Source organism: Lethenteron reissneri, chromosome 54 (assembly GCF_015708825.2).
Source record: "Lethenteron reissneri isolate LAM-NWPU_2019-01 chromosome 54, ASM1570882v1, whole genome shotgun sequence".
Classification (NCBI taxonomy): domain Eukaryota; kingdom Metazoa; phylum Chordata; class Hyperoartia; order Petromyzontiformes; family Petromyzontidae; genus Lethenteron; species Lethenteron reissneri.
The window spans coordinates 6586475-6612355 of NC_083832.1; the positions used below are offsets into that span (position 1 = coordinate 6586475).

General features: G+C 45.9%; 1 protein-coding gene across 1 annotated transcript; it reads right to left on the reverse strand.

The window, feature by feature from the left end:
• Positions 1-61: 61 nt before the first annotated feature.
• Positions 62-15835, reverse strand: ACTR8 (actin related protein 8). The gene is made up of 13 exons (XM_061574224.1): positions 15654-15835; positions 13656-13826; positions 12180-12290; positions 10853-10957; positions 9659-9832; positions 9138-9231; positions 6832-6964; positions 5607-5760; positions 4906-5001; positions 4300-4440; positions 2906-3176; positions 1789-1952; positions 62-1064 (listed from the first exon to the last, which is right to left on the reverse strand). Exons 1-13 carry the CDS (start codon positions 15783-15785, stop codon positions 921-923), a joined length of 1890 nt encoding a protein of 629 aa, XP_061430208.1. The 5' UTR covers positions 15786-15835; the 3' UTR covers positions 62-920.
• Between the last annotated feature and the right edge of the window lie 10046 nt (positions 15836-25881).

Genomic DNA, 25881 nt, shown 5'->3' on the forward strand with positions numbered 1-25881 from the left:
CGAACAACTTTATTCCCACCACAACAAAAAAAGTGTAAGAAACCCGACACGACAACCACTGTTCAATTTTCAACAATATATATACAACTTTTCATGTTTACAGCGAAACACTTGTAGACATTTACTTTTAATCAATTTTTAAGCCAATCATACAAAACTTTAATTCATATATACATTTTATATCCTTTACATAGCATGCTTTAAACAAATGACACGTTTATTGCATTTCCAAGCCTATGACCCCTCCTATAAAACTGCACGGAACAATCAACTTAGCGTAACATTCCAGGGTTTTATCTCTTTCACACCCATACATCCGAACCTTGCTGCCGGGGCTTTGCCGAGCTGGCACGGCTCAGGAGGGCACGCGTTGTTTTTCCACTGCAGAAGCAGAGCCGTGCCACTGACCTGGCCATGCAATGCACAAATATCAAGATGCATGTGGATGATGCAATCACACACACACACACACAAACGGATATTCTGATAAACAAGGCAAAGATCAGCTGTATAGCCTTAGACTGTTGGGGCAAGTGCTGTTAGCGAGCACCTATAATAAACACACACACTTCAACCCCCCCAAGGTTTCAAATTGCTCGATGTAATTTTGTTCATCCTCTTCATGTATGATGGAGTCACACGCAACGAGGGTCATTAGCCTCGCACCCCTCTCCACGAGCCAGATTCAGAGGCCAGCGTATCACGGTTTGGTTCCAACTCGGCATGGCAGTCAATGGAAAACCACCCCGTACCATGAGGGCCCCCCCCCCCCCCCGCACTGGCTCGGCACGCGTACGTGGCAATGGAAAAGGTGTGACAGTTCCCGATCCGTAAACTTGGGTTATCAAGTCTCCTCTGCGGTTCCAATGCAACAGCGGCTTCAGGCAGCTTCGGGGCAACAACGGCGTTGGGCTTGGGAGTCACCAAACGAACGGCGCTCGCTCGCGCAGCATTCTAACTCCGAACCGCTCCCACTCGCGCCGGTGAATCCACAGCTCCTGCGCCGTGTCGAGGCAGGCCAGCACCACGCCGCCCTTCCACGCGGTCAGCCGCGGGTCCGTGTCCTGTCAAAGAAACGGAAACCACACACACGCCTTTATTAGGTGTGCAACAGCTGGCGGCGGTGGAGAAATTATTAAAATACTCGTTCGTCGGCGGCGTTGGGGGACCTACGGCCTACGAGCAGCATATCCTTGCATGGGCCGACTGGCGACGCCAACTGCTTATAACGAGCGTGGCGTGTGACGGCACCCTTTTAAAATGAATCGGCAAGTGTTTGTGTCAACCCTTTGATAAATGTGCCTCGTCTGTAGAGTACGTCCCTTTAGGCAACACAGGTTTTTAATAAGGTGTCCTTCACATTGAATCATCTCGACAGCCCTGCAGTGTAACAATCCACCTTCACACAAGCCAATTGCAGCTGGGGATTAGTCCTGGCTGACGACTGCTAAAGGAACAGTCTGGTTTCTCTCCGCCCCAATGACAGTGGCCCGCTCTCAACCTTGTCAGGCATGACACTGATGAAACAAGTGGACTACTCAGGCACCACCCTGGATGCCAGAGAATGGCTTACAAAATGAAAAATACAATTGCAGCTTTTTTCGTTTGGATTATTTAGAAAGTAATTTTTTTAAACGATATATGAAAAATGAAGACCGTTACAGGCTGGTCCAGCACAGGGTTGTGTAAAAAAATACTTTATTTTTTTATTAACGTAAATGGAGAGGTGTGCGAAAGAACGTTTACTGTACAACAGCCACTAACATTTGTCTGGAACATTTGGTGCACCTTTGGTCGCGTGATGACCTCCACGGTTTCCACAAGGCGGCGGAAAGAGGGTGGCATCTTGTTGATGATGCGATGCTGGAGGAATTCCTGGGCTCCCGGGAAGAGAAGTCCCCCACCCACCACCAGGATACTGCTGTACATCTTCCTCTTGGTTTCCTCCGAGGCTAAGGAAGGTTAAAGGGAACACAGGAAGCTTAATGGCATCTCTTACATGTTACTGTCGAGGTTGGTGAGCGAGCCATTGGAGTGGCCTCCTGAGTATCTGAAATGCTGAAGCACATCGCTATAACAAACTTGGTAATGGCATTAAGCTACATGGTAAATTACATAGGGATTCATATTCTTGGTTCTTTCGGTAACGTCAGGTAGAAGGGAAATAATAAAATAATAAAAATATTAAACAATAAAATTCTAACGACGTTTCGACTGCAACACAAGCAATCATCAGGTGTGCAATCCACAACAAGAAAAATTTAAAAGAGTGGCAGTTTATTTTATTATTTCCCTTCTACGTGACTTTACCGAAAGAACCAAGAATATGAATCCCTGCAGTCACGAAAGCTTTAAATCAAAATACATAGGGATTGTCCGAAGGGTTTTGTAGCTTTTGTGAATGTGTGGTGTCCTCAGCTTCAACAAGAACCGGATTGCTAATGTGGAGCTTTGAAACAACTGCTTAAAGGTCACATAAGCTAGTTTTGTAAAATTATACACAGTACCCTTTTATACAGTTGTACAAAAGAAATTCAACACTCCAGCCAGCAGAGGCGTTCTTATCGTTCGGTGGATAAAGCCTACGTTGGCCTTTTAAGAGCCCAAACGCATCATCCGCATTACACTACATCGTTAAATGTGGGCATAGATTAAATAACGAGTCCTCAACTTTTCAATTTCACAAGCCCCCAGCAGGCAAAATAACGTGACGGATATGACGGTGCGACAAGGAATGACGCTGAACAGAAAATGGTGCGAGTGCGACCCAAGCAGTAAAGCTAGGAATGGGCCACACACGGTCAGAAGCCGGTGGGGGAGGAAGACTTCATTCGTTCATTGGGGCCTCATCGCCGCTCTCGAACTGCCGAGGGGATGGAACGTGAGAAGAAAGGCTTCTACTTACAACAGCAGTCAATGCTGTGCAGCACAGCCTTGTCCAGGCCCAGGGCTTTTCCCTCAAAGTGCGGCGAGGCCAGCTTGAGCTTGCGGGAGAGCAGAGAGGGGGCGCCCGGCTGGTTCAAGTGGTGCGTCTCTACCGCACCCCTTGACGGCCCTTGATCCCCATCGGGCGCGCGCCCGGCACCTTCCGACGCCTCCGCAGGTGCCCCCGCTCCTTCCGAATCGGCGGCACTGTGCTTGGCCAGCGCTTTCCTCTCCGCCACCGCTTTAGCAGCCTTTAACAACCGCAGCAACAAAAAAAAAATTGAGCCGCGAGGGGTTTCGTTGTGAACGGTTCAATTAGAAAACACCGACCTAACATCCGGCGTAAGCTGTTGCACTGCAAAGGTGGTGGATCGCACTAGTGTTTGCGAAAACACTCCTCCCCGTAGGCCAGAGGTCGCAACCGGGTACCCGATACCCGTACCCTACCCGATATCTGGCTACCCGTACCCGGCCGGGTACGGGTAGCCGTTTGCGATCCTGGTGCGGCCGGGTATGGGTAAGGAATCAAAACCCGTTTGCGACCTCTGCCGTAGGTGTCTAGGTGCTATTCTCTAGTTCACCAGCAGGTGGCTTGAATGCAAAGTGTGGACCGACATCATCTGTCCCTTCTGTGTGGGATGGTGTCGCCCCCTCGCGCGTGCACGGGTTTTCTCCGTGTGCGCCAGTTTCCTCCCACGTGTATAAACACTAAACGATTGGCTGAAAACATCTTAATATATAGAGGACTGCAGAGTTTGGTCAACTGTTGAAGACGCCTCACTACCTGACCGCCTTACAGCTTGTCTATTTTTCTCAGCGATTGTAAAATGCTATTTTAAACTAAAACATTATTCAAGTAAAGTCCAACACAACCAAAACTCAATTACACATGCTCGACACAGCTGTCACTGGGGGTCCCCCTTGTATTGATTGCACCAGGGAAATGGAATGGTTGAGATGAGGTGTTAATGAAAGGCACTTTGTGTTGCGGAGGCATTAAAGTGCCCTATAAATGCAAATCCTTGACCTAAAACATCAAAGACTGGAGGAAAGGTCATGTGGCTTAGTTCCCCCCCAGCCCCTCCCCCTTGCACCTCACCCCCCCCACTTCATTCCTCTGTGCAACAAAACATACTCAAGAGTTGAAATAGCCCGATTCTCAGATGGACAAATTAAATGTATAACATTGATTAGTACTTTTTAAACAAACGAAAAATACGAATTCAAAGCTTAAGTGGTTTCCCGCTTAATCACGTGGTAGTTTGCAGCCCCAGTTTACATCCCTGAACCATTAGTGTTGACTCGACATTACGATGGCAGGGCCAAGCACAGACCATACTGAAATGTACATTTGAGTGCAAAGAATACACACACCTGCTCCTGCTTGCTTTGGGTGGCCAAGAGGTAGTGTTCATCATACGGGTCCTCTGGGTCACCCTGTGACCTCTGCTGGGTCAAGGTCATCCTCTGACCGACGATCCCAAACACGGCCGGATAGAACATGGACATCGGTGCCTGCAAGCGCGCACACACATTGCCAAGGCAATAAGAAACCTCGTGTTCAGGCTGCCAATAATCACTTGACGAGTTTGCATTACTGCATTAGAATTGGAGACGCCCGTGTAATGTAGCGTAGTTTTCCGATGACCAAATCATCGAGTATGTTCCCAGATCTTGTCATACCTCGGAAGCTAAGCTTGGATGAGTCTGCGGCGAGTGGGTGGATGGGCGACCATCAACCGTAACAAGTGTTACAGGCTGCGGGGCTACATTAGTGAGCGACCAGAGGGGGCAGTGCAGCACAATCCATTGTCATTTTCCTTCCATGCTCCTAGAGCGATGGATCTCAGCCTCGAGTACTCGCGCTGATCAGCGCAGCGTGAAGTGCGGTCAAATAACCCCATGACCCCGCGGAGTGCGGAGAGACTCTCATGCGGCAGTGAATTGACAAGGCGGCCGTGCGCGTGTGGGGCAGTTCACCTGGAGTTTCTCGTCGCCCAGTTTGAACTGATAAAGCAAGGCCACGGAGTCCGGCTGCTTCACCTGGAACTCATGGTCTTGAAAACCTGAGATATCCTACAAAAAATTGCACAAACATTTCACGTGAATCGTTCCTGTTTGTGGCGAGTGACCCGAGGCGGTCAATTCAACCGCTGACAGCACGGAGAAAAATGTAACAAAAGCCTAAGTGTGCAAAGAAGCAAGGAGGAGATATGCACACTTGAAATTAGACTAAGAGAGGAACTCATGGATCAGAGAACATACTCTGCCTTTTGTGTTTAGTTTGTTGTCCTTCCCCCGCACCTCCGATTAGCACGGTTGTCTACGCACGGTGGGGAAGATTTTCAACGAACATACATAACCACTGTATTGATTTAAGAAAGGAAGTGGCCTTGGGCAGGACATGTGACAAGGAGGAATTATGGCCAATGATCAAGACGAATGATGCAGTGTCAGCCAAAGGCACATCACACGGGCCATAGGACCTCCACCAGAGAGATGGAACGCAGAAATCAGCTTGTGCGCAGGAGCAAGATAATCGATCCACCGCAAGACCATGAGAGACAGCGACGGTTTCGGGACACCTTCATCCAGCCGTGGATGGACCATGGCTTTTGATGATGATGATGACATGACACTCAACGATATATGCAGTAACCCCAGCAGTTGAGTGTCCACACCTGGTCCAGGTGACAGAAGTTCTCCTTGAGCTGCTGCAGCAGCAATGCATTCATGCGGTTTGTGAGTTGGCACTCTCTGTAGGGGAATCCAGATCGCTGCATCAGCAAATAAAAGCAACGCGTCACGTCCGAGCCTCCGTATTCCAAGAAGAGCCTGCGTTTGGTCAGACATACACACACGTACACAACGATGTTAGCCTGGAGAAGCTAACAACACATGCTAAATAAACGATGCTTAGAGTATATTCTTGGTTCTTTCGGTAAAGTCATGTAGAAAGGAAAAAAACTATAAAATAATAAAAAATATTTTATTGTTTTTCCCTTCTACGTGACTTTACCGAAAGAACCAAGAATCTGAATCCCTGCAGTCACGAAAGCTTTAAATCGAAATTGTGCTTAAAGTTATTAACTATTTATATGCACGAGAGGATGCCAATGGTTCTGTAACTGTTCAATCAGTTTTGCCTTATTTTTGGAATAGAATAATGATCGATGCATCATTCTTTGAAGATCAGCATTTCAAATGTTCGTATGATCATTTTCTAAAAGCTAAAAAAAATATAGTTTTATTTTTACCAAATAAGGGCAACTAAGCTATACAGCTCTTTTAAGAAGCGATCTGGCCACAAATGATAGCTCAACGAAGTGTCTTGTGCGGAAATGTATAGCCGCCAAATACTCTAAAAGCATGTTTCTAAATGTGGAGGGGAAAACTGGAGGACCCGGAAAAAAATCTACGCGACTACAGGGAGCGAGAACACACGCAATCTCCAAATATACAGACGTCAGGGTCGGAATCGAACCCACTGCTGTGCACCTACCTCAACGGGAAAGGTTAACAGCTTCCTGATTTAATGAAGCCCACACTGAATTTCGATTTAAAGCTTTCGTGACTGCAGGGATTCATCTTCTTGGTTCTTTCGGTAAAGTCACGTAGAATGGAAATAATAAAATAATAAAAATAAAACATAATAAAATTATTCTCACGACGTTTCGGCCACAACGCAAGCAGCCGTCCTCAGGTGAAGAACAGGTCTGTCGAACAGGTCTGTCGAGACAGACCTGTTCTTCACCTGAGGACGGCTGCTTGCGTTGTGGCCGAAACGTCGTGAGAATTATTTAATGTTTTATTTATTTTATTTTATTATTTCCATTCTACGTGACTTTACCGAAAGAACCAAGAAGATGAAGCCCACACTGGTGAGGGAAAGAGCGCCGTGGCCACCTGGTGTGTCGGTGAGATATGCCATCCTCCACACAGCATATGCTGGTCTTCTGATCGCCGATATCGACCACGCACGCACAGCTCAGTCCGCAGCCGAAGGAGGCACACACAGACTCCTGGTGGACCATGGCGCCTGCATGCAGACAGCAAGTCCACACACCGAGACGGGGAACACTTTCCTTACACATGCTCAGTGTGTATGCGTGTTGAACTTCTTTCGCACTGTACGTAGCCAACCGTGCTAATCGGAGGTGCGGGGGAAAGGACAACAAACTAAACAAAAAAAATCAGTTCTAAAGAAATGACTTTCAATCTAGATTTAAAAGTGGCTTCTTAGTCTTCATCTCTCGCTCTCATTCCCTCATTTTAGCAAGCCAAAGGCGTGTAGATTTCCTGATCGAGAGCCCTGCATTGTAGTGGAGTGTTGGTTACAGCCCTAATCTGTTTACAGTGTTGGAAGTTCCATATTACTATAACAGGGGCGAGTCTCTCCAGAGGACAACCACTGTTGACTTCCCCACAAAGTGGTATATATATATATTTTATCAGTGCCAGAGGGATGATGGATTGAGTCGACCCCCAACCAGTGTTTGAACTTGCAAACATTCTGGTTGCGAGCCGTACGCTCAACCGCTCAGCCACCTGGCCAGTGCGTGAGCAATTAACCAGTAACCCCATTACATACAACTGTGCTTCACACGGATTCACGAGAGTTAATACGTGTTTACGTTGAATGATCAGGTGAATGATTACTATTTTATTCGTAACTTCACCAACGGTATTAACTTCTATGCACAGTGCTATGCTGCGCCTAGGCACCATCTGATACGCTTCCATGACAATGATCATCTCCTCTAAATACTTAGTTATTGCCCAGGTTGCGTAGCTGGAGAGCAGATGTCGGGAACCTTTTCCTTACTGAGAGTCAAATACAGTCATACCTCGGTATACGACCGCTTTGAAATACGTCGAATTTGGTATACGTCATGTTTTGACGAGAGAAAAAATGTCTTGGGATACGACGTCTTGCTTGGGATACAACGTCTTGCTTGGGATACGACGTCTTGCTTGGGATACGACGCGTTTGTTCGAACTTGTATGGGTCGGGATGAGTCACCGCGTACCCGCGTAGCCCCCGTTCACAACTCCTCCCCTTCCTCACCACCATCCTCGTAGGCTATGAACTCCAAGGTAAAGTGATGTAAAAAATAATTATTCTATTTATTTTAATTTATTTATGCATTTTAGTAATAAGTGGTGTCTAAATTATTTTATACAACCCCATTAATGTATAATATGCCATATAAAATATTATTTCTTATACTCTGGAACGGATTATTTCCTTTCCCTTTATTTCTTATGGGAAAAATTCGTTTGGTATACGTCATTTTCGGTATAAGTCCTACCTTCTGGAACGAATTAACGACGTATACCAAGGTACCACTGTATAGCTAACACACATCTCCGTGTAATCCAATAACAACCATGTGATGCCCGCGCCTGCTTTGCTCTCACAAGATGATTGTTTCACAAGAGCATAATATTCGGTGCAGCGGTTATCACTGAACAACAAAAGGAACGCGCGCGTCACCCGCGTATTAAGACCGCTTGTCGTGATTCGCCACCGTTCCTTGCGACAGAAGTGGCCAAGTACGCTACAATTAGTAACAGCGTTGTTGCTGGGTGGAAAATATTTTCCCCTAGTATTCGAACAGTGCATCTGATGGACAGAATATTGTTGACGGGTCATTTAGAGGTAGTAAGGCCGCATGTGGCCGAGGGTCGTACGATATGAATTTGTGGTTCAGATGTGGCCTGTAGGCTACAGGTTCGCCAGCCATACATCAGGCTAATGTACGCAAACACTTTTCTCAACTAGCTGAGGCCATATCTCTAAAACAAAGTTGGTTTAATCTAAGTATTTAATTGCCAGATTAGGAAATGTCACTCCACGTGGATCTACTTTTTTGTAAACAAAGCAAATAGCAAGGAAGACCCTGCAATATTGGGATATTAGCCAATTCCTCTCACGAGTTTTGTGCATATGGGATGATACCGGAGTATCCTGAGAAAGCCCACACATACAAGGGATTGCACTAAGAGCTCCGTACAGATAGATTTAAAAATCCAAGCCGACAACAGCCAGTATTTCTAATTTCCCATCCAAGTAAGAATCATGCTCAATCCTCCTCAAGCTTCCGAAATCTGACCAGATTTGGGGCATTGAAGGCAATTTGCTTGTCGGCATGTTTATAGGTGGATTTTGAAATGTGCAAAGTTGTAACTTTAAATAAATACAATTTTACCTGCAAAGCCCATTCCTGTCAGCAGCATGTTCATCAATTCCTTTACATGCTGTCGGTTGTAGATGTCAGGAATAAGCAGGATGCACCTGTAATACTGAGACAGCAGAAAGACACGGGTCTTGCATTGGATCCAGAAAACTGTTTAAAAATATGGGTAAGATGTATGGCCTTTGCAAATGCTTTTTCATGCCACTTTTGGTAGAAGGACCTCAACTCAAGAACCCGCGAGAGCTCCACTTATGGGTATTTGGCCTACTCTGCCAGGCTGGTCAGACATCTTGTAAGACCTGACAATACCCAAACTTTACCCCACTGCACGCAACAGGCCGATTACCTGTGGTGTCCCCCATTTATACTGCTGGGTGGACAGACGTGGCTGAGGAATTTAAGGGAACTTGCCAATTGTTTAACGACTACACCAGGAGATAAAAGCTTTACACCATGGCAGCATCCTTCAAAACGCAAAATGTGGAGCCATGCATAAACAAAGTGGGGCATGATGCAGGGTGTAAGGAGCGTACCTTGACATCACTTGAAGAGATGTCGAGGTACCGGTGGATGGCCTGCATCCAGATGGCCTCCAGATCAGCCAGCACGGCCGACAGAGACCCTCCAGGTCCACCGTGTACGTTCAGCCGCCCACGCCGCATGGGCCAGTGCAAATCGTAGCCTTCCGCCTTGTTCACATGCAGTGCCTGGCATGGCAGACAGGATTGACGGACCGTTTCAATATCTTACTTCCAACCCGTTAAGCATCTGCCGCTGCATTTTTATTTATTCACGTCACCTGTCAGAAAGCAATTTGACCCGATTTAATTTACGTGACAGGAAACTGTATTTTATACCTCCGATTAGCACGGTTGAGTACGTACGGTGCAACGGAAGTTCAACATACAAACATATTGATTAATACACTGCTGTATTTCTTCTTAGTCTTATAATACAGTTGTTCTCCTGTGATTGTTTTATTTTCCTTGATGTATGTTTTATTCCTTTCTGTCGTTTTGGTGAACCAGGCCATCCTTAAAAATGAGACTAACCTGGTCTCTCGTGTTCTCACCTGCTTGAACAAAACAAGTGAATCAACTCTTGGATGATTGCCTCCCCATGCTGTGTCAATCATCAAAGTTGTTTGACAACATTTAGCAGTTCAATGAATTATCGCTTGCCAGTGATAGCCATGGTCAGGATTCTTATTGAGACACAATGCAGTGTACTAACAGTGTACAGATAGTCCCCGAGTTACGATGGTCCGACTTACGATATTTCGATGTTACGATGGCGATACGACAAAATTGTAAAATATTTTTAATTTCGCGCGGCAGGCAAACGCAGCAGCGATCGATACGTTCAATGCATGTTAAAAGTTTTTATAGCAGATAGGATTGTTTCCTGAAAAAACTTAATATTAAATTGCAGTTCATATAGGTAGGCTAAGAATTTATCTTGGTTATTTTACTTCACATTTTACTGTGAAATACAGTATTGTAATTAATTTACTTTATACAGTACGGTCCTGTAAATTGCTCTGTTTTGCTAAATTATCACCATTCTTTAAGACTCCTAGGTAGGCTAGACCATCTTCGACTTACGATATTTTGACTTACGATGGGCTCGTCGTAACGCATCTCAATCGTAAGTGGAGGACTACCTGTATTCAATAATCGTGTCCAGTTTTACACATTCCTGGTGTCACAATGAGCGAGGTCACTTACCTCGTCCCCAATGAGCAACTCTGGTTTGTGGGATATGTTCGTCCATCTTGTTGAAGAGCTGGATTCCAGGGCTACTGGCTTTACTCTGCCGTTGTAGGCAGCCAGCTGTGAGACATATACAGATTCAACGTTTAACCAGTGCACGGCAGCATTCCGTAGTCATGGTTTTATGCTGATGTTAAATGCCCTTTGCACAAAGTATTCTAAAATTGCATTCGGATGGAGCGTGACACTCTATGCGAGGAAAAAAACATGAAGTGAGAAAAACGATTAATAGGAAGTTTTGAAATGTGGGTATATAGAATGGAAAACATCAGTTGGATGGAGAGAAAGATAAATTAAGATCATGGGACCTCCTTTGCCAGTACCAAAATATGAGAATAAGTTTTGATTCCTTGTAAAAGGTTTCGGTTCGGTGTTTTAACATCTCAACACCTGTTTTGCTGCCAGAAAAAAAGGGGAAAACTTATTCTCATAAATTAAGATGTTCTAGAGCAGATTCAGGAGAAAAGCCTGATTAGAACGATACAGAAAAGGCAAACGATGTGAATGGGGAAAGAGGCCAAGATGCAGTAAAACTAATTTCTTAATGTCGTGAAGGAAAGGGGCCCGTAACAATGGAACGAAGTTGAAGATCGGACATCGTGGAGAGAGTTTGTACCCAAGAACTGCCATTTGCCACAAGTCTCAAGATAGACTGTAAACTATGTTATTACGCTCTCTCTTCACCACTGAATCACAAACTCTGCATCACCATCATGTTCTGCTGCTACAGTAGAAGTGTTCCCCTCAAAGCTGAAACAGATAGCCCTCTCTCTAAATAGGGGTGGCAAAATGTTAACTACTTCACCTGGTATACTACAGGTCGTAGGTTCAATCCCGACCCGACGCCTGTATATTTGACGTTTGCATGTTCTCCCCGTGGTCGTAGTAGATTTTCCGGCGGGTCCTCCGGTTTTTCACCTCGATATTTAGAATCAATGTGCGTTTAGAGTATTTGGCTGCTGTAAATTTACACACGATACGCCACTTCGTTGAGCTATCATTTGTGGCCAGGTCGCTTTTAAAAAAGAGCTAAACAAGCTCAGTGGGCCTTACCCGGTAAACTACAAGTTAGTAGTTAGAACAATATGCACAACGTGTGCAGAAAAACTTGAAAAGCAGTTGCACTAAGGTGCTATATAAATTCAAATTGTATTGCGTTGTATAACACAAAGCCCGTTTACACTGTGGTCCTCTGAAATAGGTTGAGTATAAAGCAGTGGGGGGGTAACAGCTGTGTGTCACCATCGGGTTAGTGGCAGAGGGCAACGCTCTCGCACTGCACCTGGTCCGGTTGGGTGGGGATTCGGCGAGCCCCGTTGGACATCTTGCGAGACCAGATTGCCTGCTCCACCATCTTAAGTCCATGTTGCCTCTGCTCTTTACTCTCTTGTCTCTGTGAAATATTGCACGACGCATCTTTACTCATGGCTCTTATACAGCTCACCATCAAAACAAAACATTATTACGTACAAAGCTCGCATTATTCACTCATTCACCTATTTTAACAGGTTCATTCATAATAAACTTTTTTTTTGGGTTAGATGGCATGAATATAAATGCGTTTATAATCCACCACTACCCGACAGCCAATTAGTCCGGTTTGTCACGGAAACAAAACATGACAATTAGTGACTACTTCAGCACACCGGTGTGTTAGCGAGTAAACCCACATTTACAATTTGAGTACAACGTTTCGCTGGTGATTACAACCAGCTTCATCGGGCGATTTGCCAGAATTTATGAGCTGTGAAGCTCTTTTTCACAGATGCCCAGTACCCTCTGCTGCCCACAATGCCAGTAACGGACTTCAAAACAATGCAAAAGGTTACTTCATGAACAGGCATGCAAAGATTCATCAACCACAACACATGCATCCAATAATGCATTGAAGAGTTAATAATTTACTTCACTATTTATATAAATTATTTATCACGAGTAAAAAGCACAAAGAATTAATATATGGCATATACAATGCAAAGCAGTTGTAAAAACAGGCTTCAATAAGAATCAAATTGGAACACCGAATTGTGAAAATTAAAGCAGATATTCTCCATTTCAAACATCATAATCCTCGACTGCTGCCTTTCCGAGATTACCAACATTTTACATGCCTTGGAATATTAAGCCACTGTGCACTGCATATGCTGGTTTGTAATCAGAGAATGGTGCACCATGAGCATACCTGTCAACCCATATGGTTTATCCATATCCTTGTACAGGGAAATTTAGTTTTCAGGTCGATACGGCGTAGAGCCGTTTCAATTCGGCAAAAAAAATCAATCATACTTTTGTCTGTGTTTCTCCCTTGTGATGGGACTTTGTAGAATGAACGTTGAGAGTTACAAGGGCACGGGGTAACCAATAAGGTCTGAATTGGTCTGAATAAGGTAGGCAATGATAAGGGGTTGACAGGTATGCATGAGGGTGGTCGCACAGACTGGAGTTGTTTAACATTGCATTAAACTCTCGGATGGGATTCTGGGTTGTACCATGTGTCGCTTCCCGCACCTCCGATAAGCACGGTTGGCTACGAACGGTGCAAAATAAGTTCAACATACATACATGCATTAAGCACGATGTCCGACGTTTGCGCTCCATGTGCTGGGAGCTTCGGTAGGAACTGATCAGAACTGAATTCAGTTCCTGACGAAGGCTCCCAAGCAAGTGCAGCGAAACGTCAGACATCACCCTGAATGAAAAAAAAATACACCCCGAGGGGCTAGCCACAGCTACAACGCAACCACGAAACGTGTCTCACATCCAGGCCATCCCTGAGCAACCAAGGGTCTTCGTAGCAGGGCTGCCCGGCGGATTTGTGTCTCCGTGCGATGCAGTGGGGCAGGCTGATGGGCAGCATGCTGGACGCTCGACCCAGTCGCAAGGTGGTGGAGCCAGGGTGCATGACCACGATGAAGTTGGTGCGGATTTGCTGGTGGAGAACAAGGAGAAAAAATTAACCCGTAAAAACAAAGTTTTTCACTCTAAATCCTTTATATGCGTGGCGGCTAGAGTCCTCTCGTCCTCTGGCTTGAGATGGCTGCCACCTATGGGTCAGATGATTGTCTGCCAGCATTAAGCAATTGGTAATGAAATATTTTAAAAATAATTCCCTAAACAGTGTAAAATTTTGGAAAATGTCAGCTCGATTGGATCACGGGAAGTGTGTTAAAAAACGACCGAAAGATTTGCACGGTCGTAAGCAAGCAAGCGAGCGAACTTAATATAAAGGATTTAAAAAAGGCAAAGATACCCCCGTGTAGCCTAAAGTTGGGGCGAGTGTTGTCAATGAGCAGCAAAGCTACGAAGACCGGCACTAGTGGCACCACACGATGAATGGGGTGGGTGGCCAGCATTACCACGCCACGCACACACAATCACCGTGACATCACTTACACGTGCATACTCTGTAGCGGCACAAAACGTCCCAACACATTCCTGCGGAGGGAGCTGGTAGGAACGTTGGGTTGCTCGGTCAATGGCTAGGGTCAACGGCGGCGTGGTGTATTCCGCAAATATGCCCGACTGTGAGGGCGGCCACAAGCCGGCGTGAGTAGGTTAAACGTTGAGTTTTATATGGGCACCACGGGCTGACCAGCCCCTCCCCACCCGGCCCCACCCCTCCCACCCAGCCCCACCCTCCCCACCCAGCCCCTCCCCACCTAGCCCCTCCACACCCAGCCCCTCCACACCCAGCCCCTCCCTCCCCACTCAGCCCCTCCCTGCACGACGGACGGACGGACACAATAATCCCCTGTGGGCTGGTGTAACCAGAGGTTCCTACCAGTATTAATAATCACTAGACTGAGATGAAAGTGTTTGTGCGATGCACTTTGCCTACCAAAGGAATGTGGAATCAACGTTCCCTTCGGTCGGTGATAGGGGAGACTTTTAAAGAAGATATTTAATTGAAGCTTTCGTGACTGCAGGAATTACTCTTTGATTCTTTCGGTAAAGTCACGTAGAGAAAAAAAGAGTTCTCTCTGCTTGTGTCTGTGTTTTGTCTCTCTCTGAAATTTAGTTCTACCCGATGACGATTATTTAACTTATTTTATTTCCACGTGACTTTACCGAAAGAACCAAAGAGTAGAAGATAAGTATGTGAATTCCGATTATCAAGACTTATGGGATTTTTATCACCATTGAGCGTTAACATGTGAATGCGATTCTCTCAAAGTGCCCTTGTGCGTGTTAGGATAATGTGCGAATGGATTTGTCCACGAAGAGCCAGAACAAGCCGTATGAATGGTTTCGTGTGGATCGATCAATGGGTCAAACATCGAGAATTCATTCGTACGTTGCAGTGTTAATCAAGCACGAGGCTCATAGAGCCAGACGCTAGCACACCTAAGACTCATCAGGGTGCTGTCCGAGTGATTGTCGGGGTTTGAATGTTAATGAACAAGGCTGATAGATACACACCGAGGCACCCTTTGGATCTTTGTGCGTTCGGTTCAACACCGGATGAGGCTGAATAATGCATCACTGAGATTCTGTTTCCATGTTAATACCTGTGTATGCGGCTCACAGAGGGAGACTAAGGCACTCTTAAGGATTCAGCAATGACGCCCGTATCTAAACTACATTTACAGTCGCATCACGGTTTTACATTACAAATTAACCGAGTCAATAAAAAAAAGTTGCTAGGCCACGCGAACCCCACGCCGCTCGCCTAGATTCCCTACCGAGGGAGACGCATCGCTCGCGGCAGGGTGACCAGGCTGAGCCGGCACCGTGCGTAGCTGATGGCAGCGCTCACCTCCGGCACGGACTCGGGGATGGTGGCGGGCACGATGGGCCTCTTGGCGCCTCGCTGCTCCTTCTCTTTGTCTTTGTCCTTCTCACGGTCGTTTTCTTTCCCGTTCTCCTTGTCCTTCTCAATGGGTGTCATCTCGGCCGCGGCGAGAGGCAAGTCACACGCGTGCGTCGTCTCGGCCTGCGTGCCGGAGTGCGGGGCTCGTCAATAGGGGGCGCACGTGTGCAGCAACACGACAAATAAACATAATAATATATTATAACGTTATAATATTATCATAATACTATATTCTTAGGTTTTTTCGGTAAAGTCACGTAAGTAAAAAAAAAATTAATAAAAGTAAAATAAAAATAAAATAAAAATCACGACGTTTCGGAGGCAACACAAGCTTTCGTCTTCAGGTGGAACCGTCACAGCACGATAGCTGTATCAAGTGAGAGAAATTCCAAGAAAACAGTCCTTGTATATATACTGGTTGAGGGTGGTTCCACCAGCCCACAGGGGATTATTGTATCCGTCCGTCCGTCGTGTATACAAAAATGGGAGGGGTGGGGCTGGGTGGAGAGGGGAGGGTGGGGAGGGGCTGGGTGGGGAGGGTGGGGAGGGGCTGGGTAGGTAGGGTGGGGAGGGGCTGGGTGGGTAGGGTGGGGAGGGGCTGGGTGGGGAGGGGCTGGGTGGGTAGGGTGGGGAGGGGCTGGGTGGGGAAGGTGGGGCTGGGAAGGAAGGGGAGGGTGGGGAGGTGCTGGGTGGGGAGGGTGAGGAGGGGCTGGGTGGGTAGGGTGGGGAGGGGCTGGGTGGGGAGGCTGGGGCTGGGTGGGGGGTGGGAGGGGTGGGGGAGGGTGGGGAGGGGCTGGGTGAGGAGGTTGGGACTGGGAAGGAAGGGGAGGGTGGGGAGAGGCTGGGTGGGGAGGGTGGGGAGGGGCTGGGTGGGTGGGGAGGGTGGGGCTGGGTGGGGGGTGGAAGGGGTGGGGCTGGGTGGGGAGGGGCTGGTCACCCCGTGGTGCCCTTATAGAACTCAACGTTTAACCTACTCACGCCGGCTTGTGCCCGCCCTCACAGTTGGGCATATTTGCGAAATACACCACGCCGCCGTTGACCCTGGCCATTGACCGAGCAACCCAACGTTCCTACCAGCTCCCTCCGCAGGAATGTGTTATATGATCATAGGGTTTTCCCTCTTTTCTAGCAACAAAACAGGTGTTAAGATGTTAAAACACCAAATTGAAACCTTTTTACAAGGAATCATGTCTGCATTAACCACACTGCTTGTGGTCACAATGCAAACAAAAAACGTACTCTGGTAATAAATGCATTGTCTTTGAAACTGATTGGTCCACACCAGAGACACCTTTCTTTTGAGCCTAGTCTCAAACGGTGTTAGACCAGAGGACACCAAAAGGCGTACTAGTAATAGAGTTTTTTTTTTGGGCGGGGGGGGGGGGGTTAGATCGTGTAGATATAAATGTGTAGTTAAACCCGCCACCACCCGACACAGCCAATTCGTAGAAGGGTTGTCACGTAAACAGAAACATGCCAATTCGTAATCAGTGCAGCACACACCGGTTGTGTGTTGGAGAGCAAATCCGCAACATTTGCAATCGGAGTGTGACGTTTCTCCAGTAATAGGTGTTAACTGCACAGTAAATGCTATAATGGCCTCTGATTAACAAGGTGCGAAATAAGTTCAACACACGTACATTACAATGATGCATTTGTTTAAAGTGTTGCAGTAAGCTGGAAACCATTAGTCTGGCTTTAAGAGATCTTGCTGGAGAGGAACACCTCAATGAGTCTTACGCATTTTTTCAGGAGGGTCCTGCCCAGTCTATTCAGTAGGGGGCGATGTTGCTGCTGCGGTGAGTGTGTGTGTAAACCCAAACGAGTGATTTGCAGGTAAATTTTCAGCATGGGGATATTTTTTTTTGCCAAACGTCGAAGAGCAAGTTTTGAGATTATGTTTTGTGTTTTCTTTCGACGCAGCTGCATGTTTATCGAGTACATTTTTCTTAGTACACTTCGTTGGGATACTCGGAAGCTATTTGTTTTTGGTCTATCATTTCAGTGGTTTCTTTAGCCTTTTGTTTACATGCCAATGTTCAGCTTAAACAGCGTTGAAATGAATTCGTGTAGCTTCACGTCTACGTAGCGGTGCAGAAGACCAATGTTTTCAAAGCATTTCACGGCACAAAATGAATCATCACGTGCTCAGACAATTTCCCCTGCCTTACCGGTGTTTTACTGCTCGAAAATATAGACAGAAATAAACAATGGGATAATTTTTTCATCTTGCACTGTTTGCCCGTGCTATAAGTGGTGTTATTGCAATTGTAACATGTGGTACTTCTTTATGTTTTTCTTCTGAAATGATGCCTCAAGGCGAGCTTCGGTTATGGTTTGTCAGTGCTATCCCCGTTCTGCTCGTCACACGCACCTATGCCCTGCATGGTAAACATTACCCACATGTTGTTTATAGTCACTGCTGGCAACACCATGTACACCATTCATCACTGCAGGACTACAGGCTTACCTAAACTATCTACTTGAGCCCCACGGCTGGACCAGTAAAGTTATCAACGGCAAACGGCTGAATAAAAACTAAATCTAACATGAATTTACAACCCTTTGCCAATCCACAAGTGTTTGTCATGGTGGTCTGTTTGACCATACTGCAACACGGTGGTCTGTGTGTTGAAGTTATGGGGTTCAGATCTCACTCGCCCCTGATGTAAGCCACGGCCTGGAATCAAACTCTGCCAGGAATCGTGGTGCGGTTTCGCTAACCACTTCACCACCGCACAATCCCGTTAGCTAATTAATAATATTTAAACTTTCACTGCTTTGTTAATCCACTGATGGATTAAGACTTCCCCAATGCCATGTCATGTCATCCGCGCATCCAATTACCATGGTTCGACCATGGTTCGCTATGCACGGTGCGAAAGAAGTTCACCGTACATGCGTGCTAGTCATGGGGGTTGTTTGACCATACTTCGCCATGCTGGTCAACGCAAGTTGAAGGAGGGGGGGAGCCTAGGGCCGATTCAGATATACTCGCTATTGACTTTAGCCGTGGCTGTGAATACTGTATAACCAACTGCTCACCCCGAGCTACAAATGCCCTGATAGTGGCATTGCCTTTGTACTGTCCGCCTTTTGTCTTTCTCTGGTCTGACCCTGGTGAGACTAGGCCCTAAAGAAGGCCATCTCTGGTGGAGGCCAATTCGTTTCAAAGACAATGCCCATATATCATTATAATCAGAGCATGTTTGTTTGCATGTTCACCACAAGCACGTGTGCTTAATGCGAACTTGATTCCTTGCAAAACGGTCTCTATTTGGTGTTTGAACATCTTAACACCTCCTGTTTTATTGCCAGAAAGGGTAAAACCCTATTCTTATTTAAGTTCACAGGGTTCATAGTCTAGTGCGCCACCTGCTGTGCGAGCGCTCGACCCCAATTATATATAAATAAATAAATATTCCACCACCCTGGTCAATGTGGGTTGGTGAGGGCAGAGGTCAGGACAGGTTGTGATATCAATCATCACTGATGCTAACCATTGCCCTAATCACTGCAACACTGCTCCACCTCAGTTGCTAAGTAGGCGATGTTAACACAGCCACGAGGGAGTGCAGTGGTGCATTCATTCTCCATCTTGACTTAAAGCTTTCGTGACTACAGGAATTCATATTCTTTGGGTCTTTCGGTAAAGTCACGTAGATAGGTTCAAAGAAAATAACGTTTGTTAACATTTGTTCCTTTCTTTGAACCTATCTGCGTGACTTTACCGAAAGACCCAACGAATATTGTCTTTTCCGAGACCAAGGTGCTCTGCAAACCTTCTGGCTACCATCAAAGGTTTAGTACACGAAGCCATCCAGATATACAAACACAGACATAACTTCAACCGTGATGATGGGTACAAACTGAGTAATCATTGGAAATATTTTATTAACCATGTAAAACAGATTTAATTACACATATTTGTAGCATCTTATTTGACAGGTACTATTCTACGTTACCGAGTGTTGACATCCCCAGCGTTTAATAGTACTGCCTTTTTCGTATTTGGATTGTCAGCCAACACCGGTTAAGTCGATGTGCACCGATTGTTCTCTTTTAGCCCCGCCAACCCCCCCCCCCCCCCCCCCCAACACGTCCCATTCATTGGCTACCACATTCAGATAAGCCCCTCTCCCCCTCTCCCCTTAACTTGTATTTAAGAGCTCGTCTCTTGGAATTTTGTAAATTTAGCTGTCACGGTCCCACCTGATGACGAAGACTTGTGTTGCCTCCCAACGTCGTGATTTATTATTTTATTTCTATTATTATTTCTATTATTTTATTACTTATTTTTACCTATGTGACTTTACCGAAAAAACCTAAGAGTACCAAAGAATATGCATTCATTCTACATGGGACGTCTTTCTCAGCAGCAATCCGAAGCCCTGATGGGCGGATTTGTCTCGTGTTCGTTTGCAAAAAAAAGGGCACAATTTATGGCTTGCGACCACACTATGGAGTATTTGTTGCCCTACCTTAATGCATTGCCCTTCTATGGGCTTTAGAGGGAAGCACTTAACAATCAACACAAATAAGTCGAGCACCCTGCATTAACATTGCCTGACCTCGTGGTGGCAATGCGTACAACGTCACTGCGCAGTGGTGATTCAGTCTGAATTCATGAAAGTACACTTTTGACCCTTTTATTGCGTGTGGTTTGATTGTTACCGTGGCAGCAGTTGGTTCGCGCACTGGTACCACGAACCTGGCGCGCACCTGAGTTCGAGTCCTGGCCACGGCTAACGTCAGTGGTGGTTGATATCTAAACTGGTCCAGGGCCCCACTTCACCCATGTGCAATGGCCAACCACGGCGGTGCAGCAGAGACCTTCATTCAGCATATTCTTAGGTTTTTTCGGTAAAGTCACGTAGGTAAAAAATTTAAATTAATAAAAGTAAAATAAAAATCATGACGTTTCGGAGGCAACACAAGCCTCCGTCTTCAGGTTTCGGAGGCAACACAAGCCTCCGTCTTCAGGTGAAGACGGAGGCTTGTGTTGCCTCCGAAACGTCGTGATTTTTATTTTATTTTTTATTTTTATTTTACTTTTATAAATTTAAATTTTTTACCTACGTGACTTTACCGAAAAAACCTAAGAATATGAATCCTTGCAGTCACGAAAGCTTCAAATCTAGACTTCATTCAGCAGTTTGTTAGCATTATTGGCTGTATATGCCATGCAATAAATGGGTTCGTTACATGTGCATACTTGTTTGCCAATGTATTTACTTCTTCATAAGGGGCCATCCATTGAGTAGGCAAGCAAAAATCTGTCAATACTTGACCCTTCCCCCCCTCCCTGTACGCACGCGGACTTTTTACCCCCCCCCCCCCACCTGCGTACGTTCGCCTGACCCCCCCCCCCCCCCGCGAATCCTATAGAACGGCCGATATTTAATCCACGCAGAAACGATAAAGGGTTAATAATATTAACGTATTTAAGCAAACAGTCCATCGCCGGACTATCTAACTCATTTGAAGGCCAACGTAGACAAATTATTGTCGAGGCATCACCCCACCCCCCCGTTTCCTATGCGCACATTGTCAGTAGACCCCCCCATATGCAATCGTACGCATTTGGGTTAATCCCCCCTCCATGCGTACGTACTCAATGGATGGCCCCTAACTAGGAAATTCAATAAATGTAGCCTGATCTGTGTGTGATGTCTCTGCTTGTTGGGGAGCGGTGGTGTAGCGGTCAGCGCGCTGAACTACGAACCTGGCGACCCAGGTTCTAGTCCTGCTTACGGCCAACACCAGTGACGATTATCTGAACCGGTCCTGGGCCTCCCGTAGGTTGACTCAGCCTCAAATGAGTACCTGGTGCGGTGTGTAAACATCGCCACTGGGGAGACAAAGACGGCCGAGAATAGTGCTGGCCTCCCACCCCTCGTGTCCCGTGCCGGTCTTCATAAGTGTTCGCTAACAGCACTTGCCCCAACAGTCTGTTAAGGCTATACGGGGGATCTTTGTCTTTTTGATGTCCATGCTATGCATACCACGTAAAAATACGTTATATTGCAAGACATTTATCTGATGTTCTATTTATTACAAGTAAATACAAGCAGAACTATATTCTGTCTCCTCACATTTATATTAAAAACATGTCTTATCACATCAGCCGATTGGCTTCACAGACTACTACTATAATGCAGCATTTGTTTAAGCCAGCAAACTCTGGACTGGTTTTTACCTTCTGGGTCTCATCAGCGGTCAGGCTTGTGTATGTATGACAGTATTTACATTTGTCTCTGTGGGGTGAACTTAGCTGCTACATTCCTATAGCTGCCATCATCAGACACAAAACCCAAACAGTGTTCATAACAAATACATGGAAATACAGTATAATGAATAGGACAGGTTGAAGTTAATTGCCCGTCTTAAGAAAGTGCCCTTTATGCATAGACCTTTTCATTTAACTGCACTTTTCCTGCTTGCCATGTTGCAACAATTACATGGGTCAGAGTGGCGACTTCCACCTTCCAGCCTTCACCCACGCAGATGCAAAGAGAATGGAGACCTTCATTTCGTATGGTACGCTAACCGTTTCAAGATGATTTAGCAAGCCCGTCTAGGGCCAACTCTGTTGTCGGGCGTGGAGTCGCGCAAACATTTCTCAAAACGTAAGGAATTAAAAAGTCCCCAAACGCAGGATGTTTTTCATCCTGTTTTTAAAGTTCTGAATTCATATCTTGCTCGCGTCAATGTTTGTACGTTGGTTTTACGAGCGGCATGCTTTTTCCCCTCCGTTGAGAGCAACACAGCCCCTAAATTAAAGAACGCCTATATTTCATTAAAAACTGTTGCCTTGAACTTCTAACATATGGATGTAAATTTTAATCATTGCCGTGCCATAAACACGAGCCGCACATTGTTCAAAAGGTTACATAATTCTTGTCTTTCTGTAAATTGTTTATGCGATGAAAAGATGTAGCAGTATATAACATTAAAAAAGGAAAGCAATAAACATGCCCTGTGTAACTGGATCAACAGTTTTGACATCAGTGAACATGAAACAAAACTCTTCTGTAACTCATCAAATGTTAATGCAAGGTCCAGCTGAATTTAATCATCCAGATTTTACAGTGAGCCATTTTACCAGAAAGGTTTAAACAATGGAAGGATGTTGTAGATCATTAAACATACCTTTAATGTAATCGCGCCTTATTGAGTAGGGGGAAGGTGTCACGGTACAATGGTTACCACACTGGACTTCCAATCCAGATGGTCGCTGGCTCCATTCAATCTCCTGGCGTGGCAGTTCAAACAATGGTGCAAGTATCCTGAAGCCCATCGCCTCTGTTCCCCCCAGCTTATGAGCACACAGTTGCACATCGGCGGGGTAATGCGTGGGTACTGCCACGTTGTCGACGTTGGCCATCGTGGAAGACGAGGCCAAATACGAGGCGAAATACCCCCTCTCTCTATAATTCACTCTATTAAAGGCCTGACTGCCAACAGTAGCACAAGCAAATAATTGCAGCGCTGCAGCTCTCCGTCGGTTTATTTTTTCAATGCACCTTCACTGATACAATCCTTTACCACAACCACGCACACGTGTCCTGGATGTCCTTTGTGTGCAAGTGGCTTTGGGACTGTGAAAGTTTCCATTCATTTATTGTAACTACTGTAACATAATATTGAACGGTCAATGCATATGTCACCATTGTATTTGCTTTATTGTGTTCGGTTGACACTCGGAATTTGGTTGATAAAGAGCGAACCGAAGTGAGATGAAGCGTGCTCACTTTTTTTCCCCCCGTCGAGCATTTTCCTACAGCCAGGTCACCCTGAATGAGGTCAACCTATTGAGATCCCTGAAGCTTCGCACAGTTGATTCTGGCTAACACTGGACTGGGAATACCAGGTGCTGTAGGCTTGGGATACAAGTTGGCCAGGAGATGACATTACTGAAATATATTCTACAAATTTGAGTTTTGAGTGTTATTGGCACATGCCTGTGGTGGGCTTGCTCCGGGTACTCCGGTTATCTTTTGCTTGGAGTAAACCTCTCATTAGCGGAATTGGCCAAACATCCCAGATGAAAACGTAAACTCGCTCCAAACATCCCAATAACTATATTTCGATTTAAAGCTTTCGTGACTGCAGGGATTCATCTTCTTGTTTTTTTCGGTAAAGGCACGTAGAAGGGAAGCAATAAAATAACAAAAATAAAACATAACAAAACAATATCTTGATATGCACATTCTTTTGTTAAGGCGCTCTTCTTCCACCTCCAACTCAGCTTATATATAAGCTCCTAGCTTGGCAGTGTCTCATTCTTCACCTGAAGACGGCTGCTTGCGTTGTAGCCGAAACGTCGTGAAAATTGTTTTGTTATGTTTTATTTTTGTTATTTTATTGCTTCCCTTCTACGTGACTTTACCGAAAAAAAACAAGAGTATGAATCCCAATAACTAGCTCACATCACAGCTGGCAGAAGGGCCTCCACTCTAGAGGGAGCTCTTGAGCGCCCCTCTCGAGAGGGAGCTCTTGAGTATATTTTTTCTAATCTTGTATACTGGTCCGTCATCTTGGAAGAGGTGGGTGTTCCCACATTTTATCCCAACATGTGCGACCTGTCCATCAACTTACTTGTGAACTCATTAATTCTGCGCAGAGAGATCGAACCGGCAACCTCTGGATTGCAAGGCCAGTGTGTTCACCATTACCCCATAGCAGCATCCGGTTAAATAAGGGACATTATTATAACTTTGTATTCATTTCAACAATGCCACCTTTACCGAAATATTCCACGAAATGAGAAAGATTAATGTAACCTCTTTAATAATAAATCTCGCCATTTTACTGGAATGTAAAATATCCGTATTTTTTCCGGACAAGTAATGCAATTTTCTTGCATAATTCAATACCACAGGGCAGAGTTCTTTGTGGAGTTTTGTCAAAAGGTGACAGAATGAGCAATGTGGAAAACAAGCTTCTTGTTCAACTTAACTTCGCGCCCCCTAAACTATTATTGGAGCTGCCCTTTAAAACCGGGCTCTTTTTTAACATTACGGCTTTAACGATTTTGTGAGCGGACCTCGTGGTATGCAGGCCTTGCAGTGACTGGGTGATTTAATGGGGCACATGGCATTCCCCAAATACAAAAGCACATTGCGTTCAGTGACACTGGCGTTTGCTGCACAGATGCCGGTTATTAGCGTTGGACTATTCAATTTTTTATGATGGGGGGGGGGGGGTGAAAGCAATCTTGAACGCTCACACAGATTGCTACCCACGGATAGGTTGGAATCAAAGATCCCACACACCTTCATCTCAGTGAGCCGAAAAGCTTTTCCAACAAGAGCAAACCGATTTATTTTGGCCACCTTGATCATAATGAAAAGTAAAGGTTCAACCTTGGCCTGAACTAGAAGGAGTTCCAAAGAGGCCCTCTGTGGAGTATTTGTCACAGTCTTCCATACTTTCCAGATGTCTTGGAGGAGGCGGGATTACCTACACTTTACCCCACCAAACACAATCTGCCGATCGACGAACCACGGAATACCCAGGTACGCTGCGGCGTACCTATTACATAAAATAAAAGTGCAATGCATATGTATAAATCTCTATCAATACCGTACTTTTCATGGAGGGATTGCTGGACCATGCTTCACCATGCCGGTTTGTGCGACTTGGTGGAGGGGGGTGGCAATCGAAAGATATTGCTCGCCACTAAAAGCCGAAGGCTGGGATTCACACTCAGGCCACCAGATTCATATATTGTTGTACAAAACACATTCCTGCGGAGGGAGCTGGTAGGAACGTTGGGTTGCTCGGTCAATGGCCAGGGTCGACGGCGGCGTGGTGTATTCTGCAAATATGGCCGACTGTGAGGACGGGCACAAGCCGGCGTGAGTAGGTTAAACGTTGAGTTTTATAAGGGCACCACGGGGTGACCAGCCCCTCCCCACACAGCCCCACCCTTCCCACCCCCACCCAGCCCCACCCCACCCTCCCCACCCAGCCCCTCCCCACCCTCCCCTCCCCACCCAGCCCCTCACTCCCCACCCAGCCCCTCCCTGCACGACGGATGGACGGACACAAGAATCCCCTGTGGGCTGGTGTAACCAGGAGGTTCCTACCAGTATAATTCAGAGTGTATATTTGTGTTCATTCATCCTATGCATATACGCACAAATTGATATTTGGATTCTTGTTAGTG

Excerpts from the sequence above, each read along its gene's own strand:
- ACTR8 (XM_061574224.1), bottom strand. The coding sequence starts at position 15,785 with ATGACACCCATTGAGAAGGACAAGGAGAACGGGAAAGAAAACGACCGT. Across the intron at positions 13,827-15,653 it reads TCCCCGAGTCCGTGCCGGAG|CAAATCCGCACCAACTTCAT; the intron begins GTGAGCGCTGCC and ends GTTCTCCACCAG. Across the intron at positions 1,065-1,788 it reads AGGTCATCACGCGACCAAAG|GACACGGACCCGCGGCTGAC; the intron begins GTGCACCAAATG and ends TTTCTTTGACAG.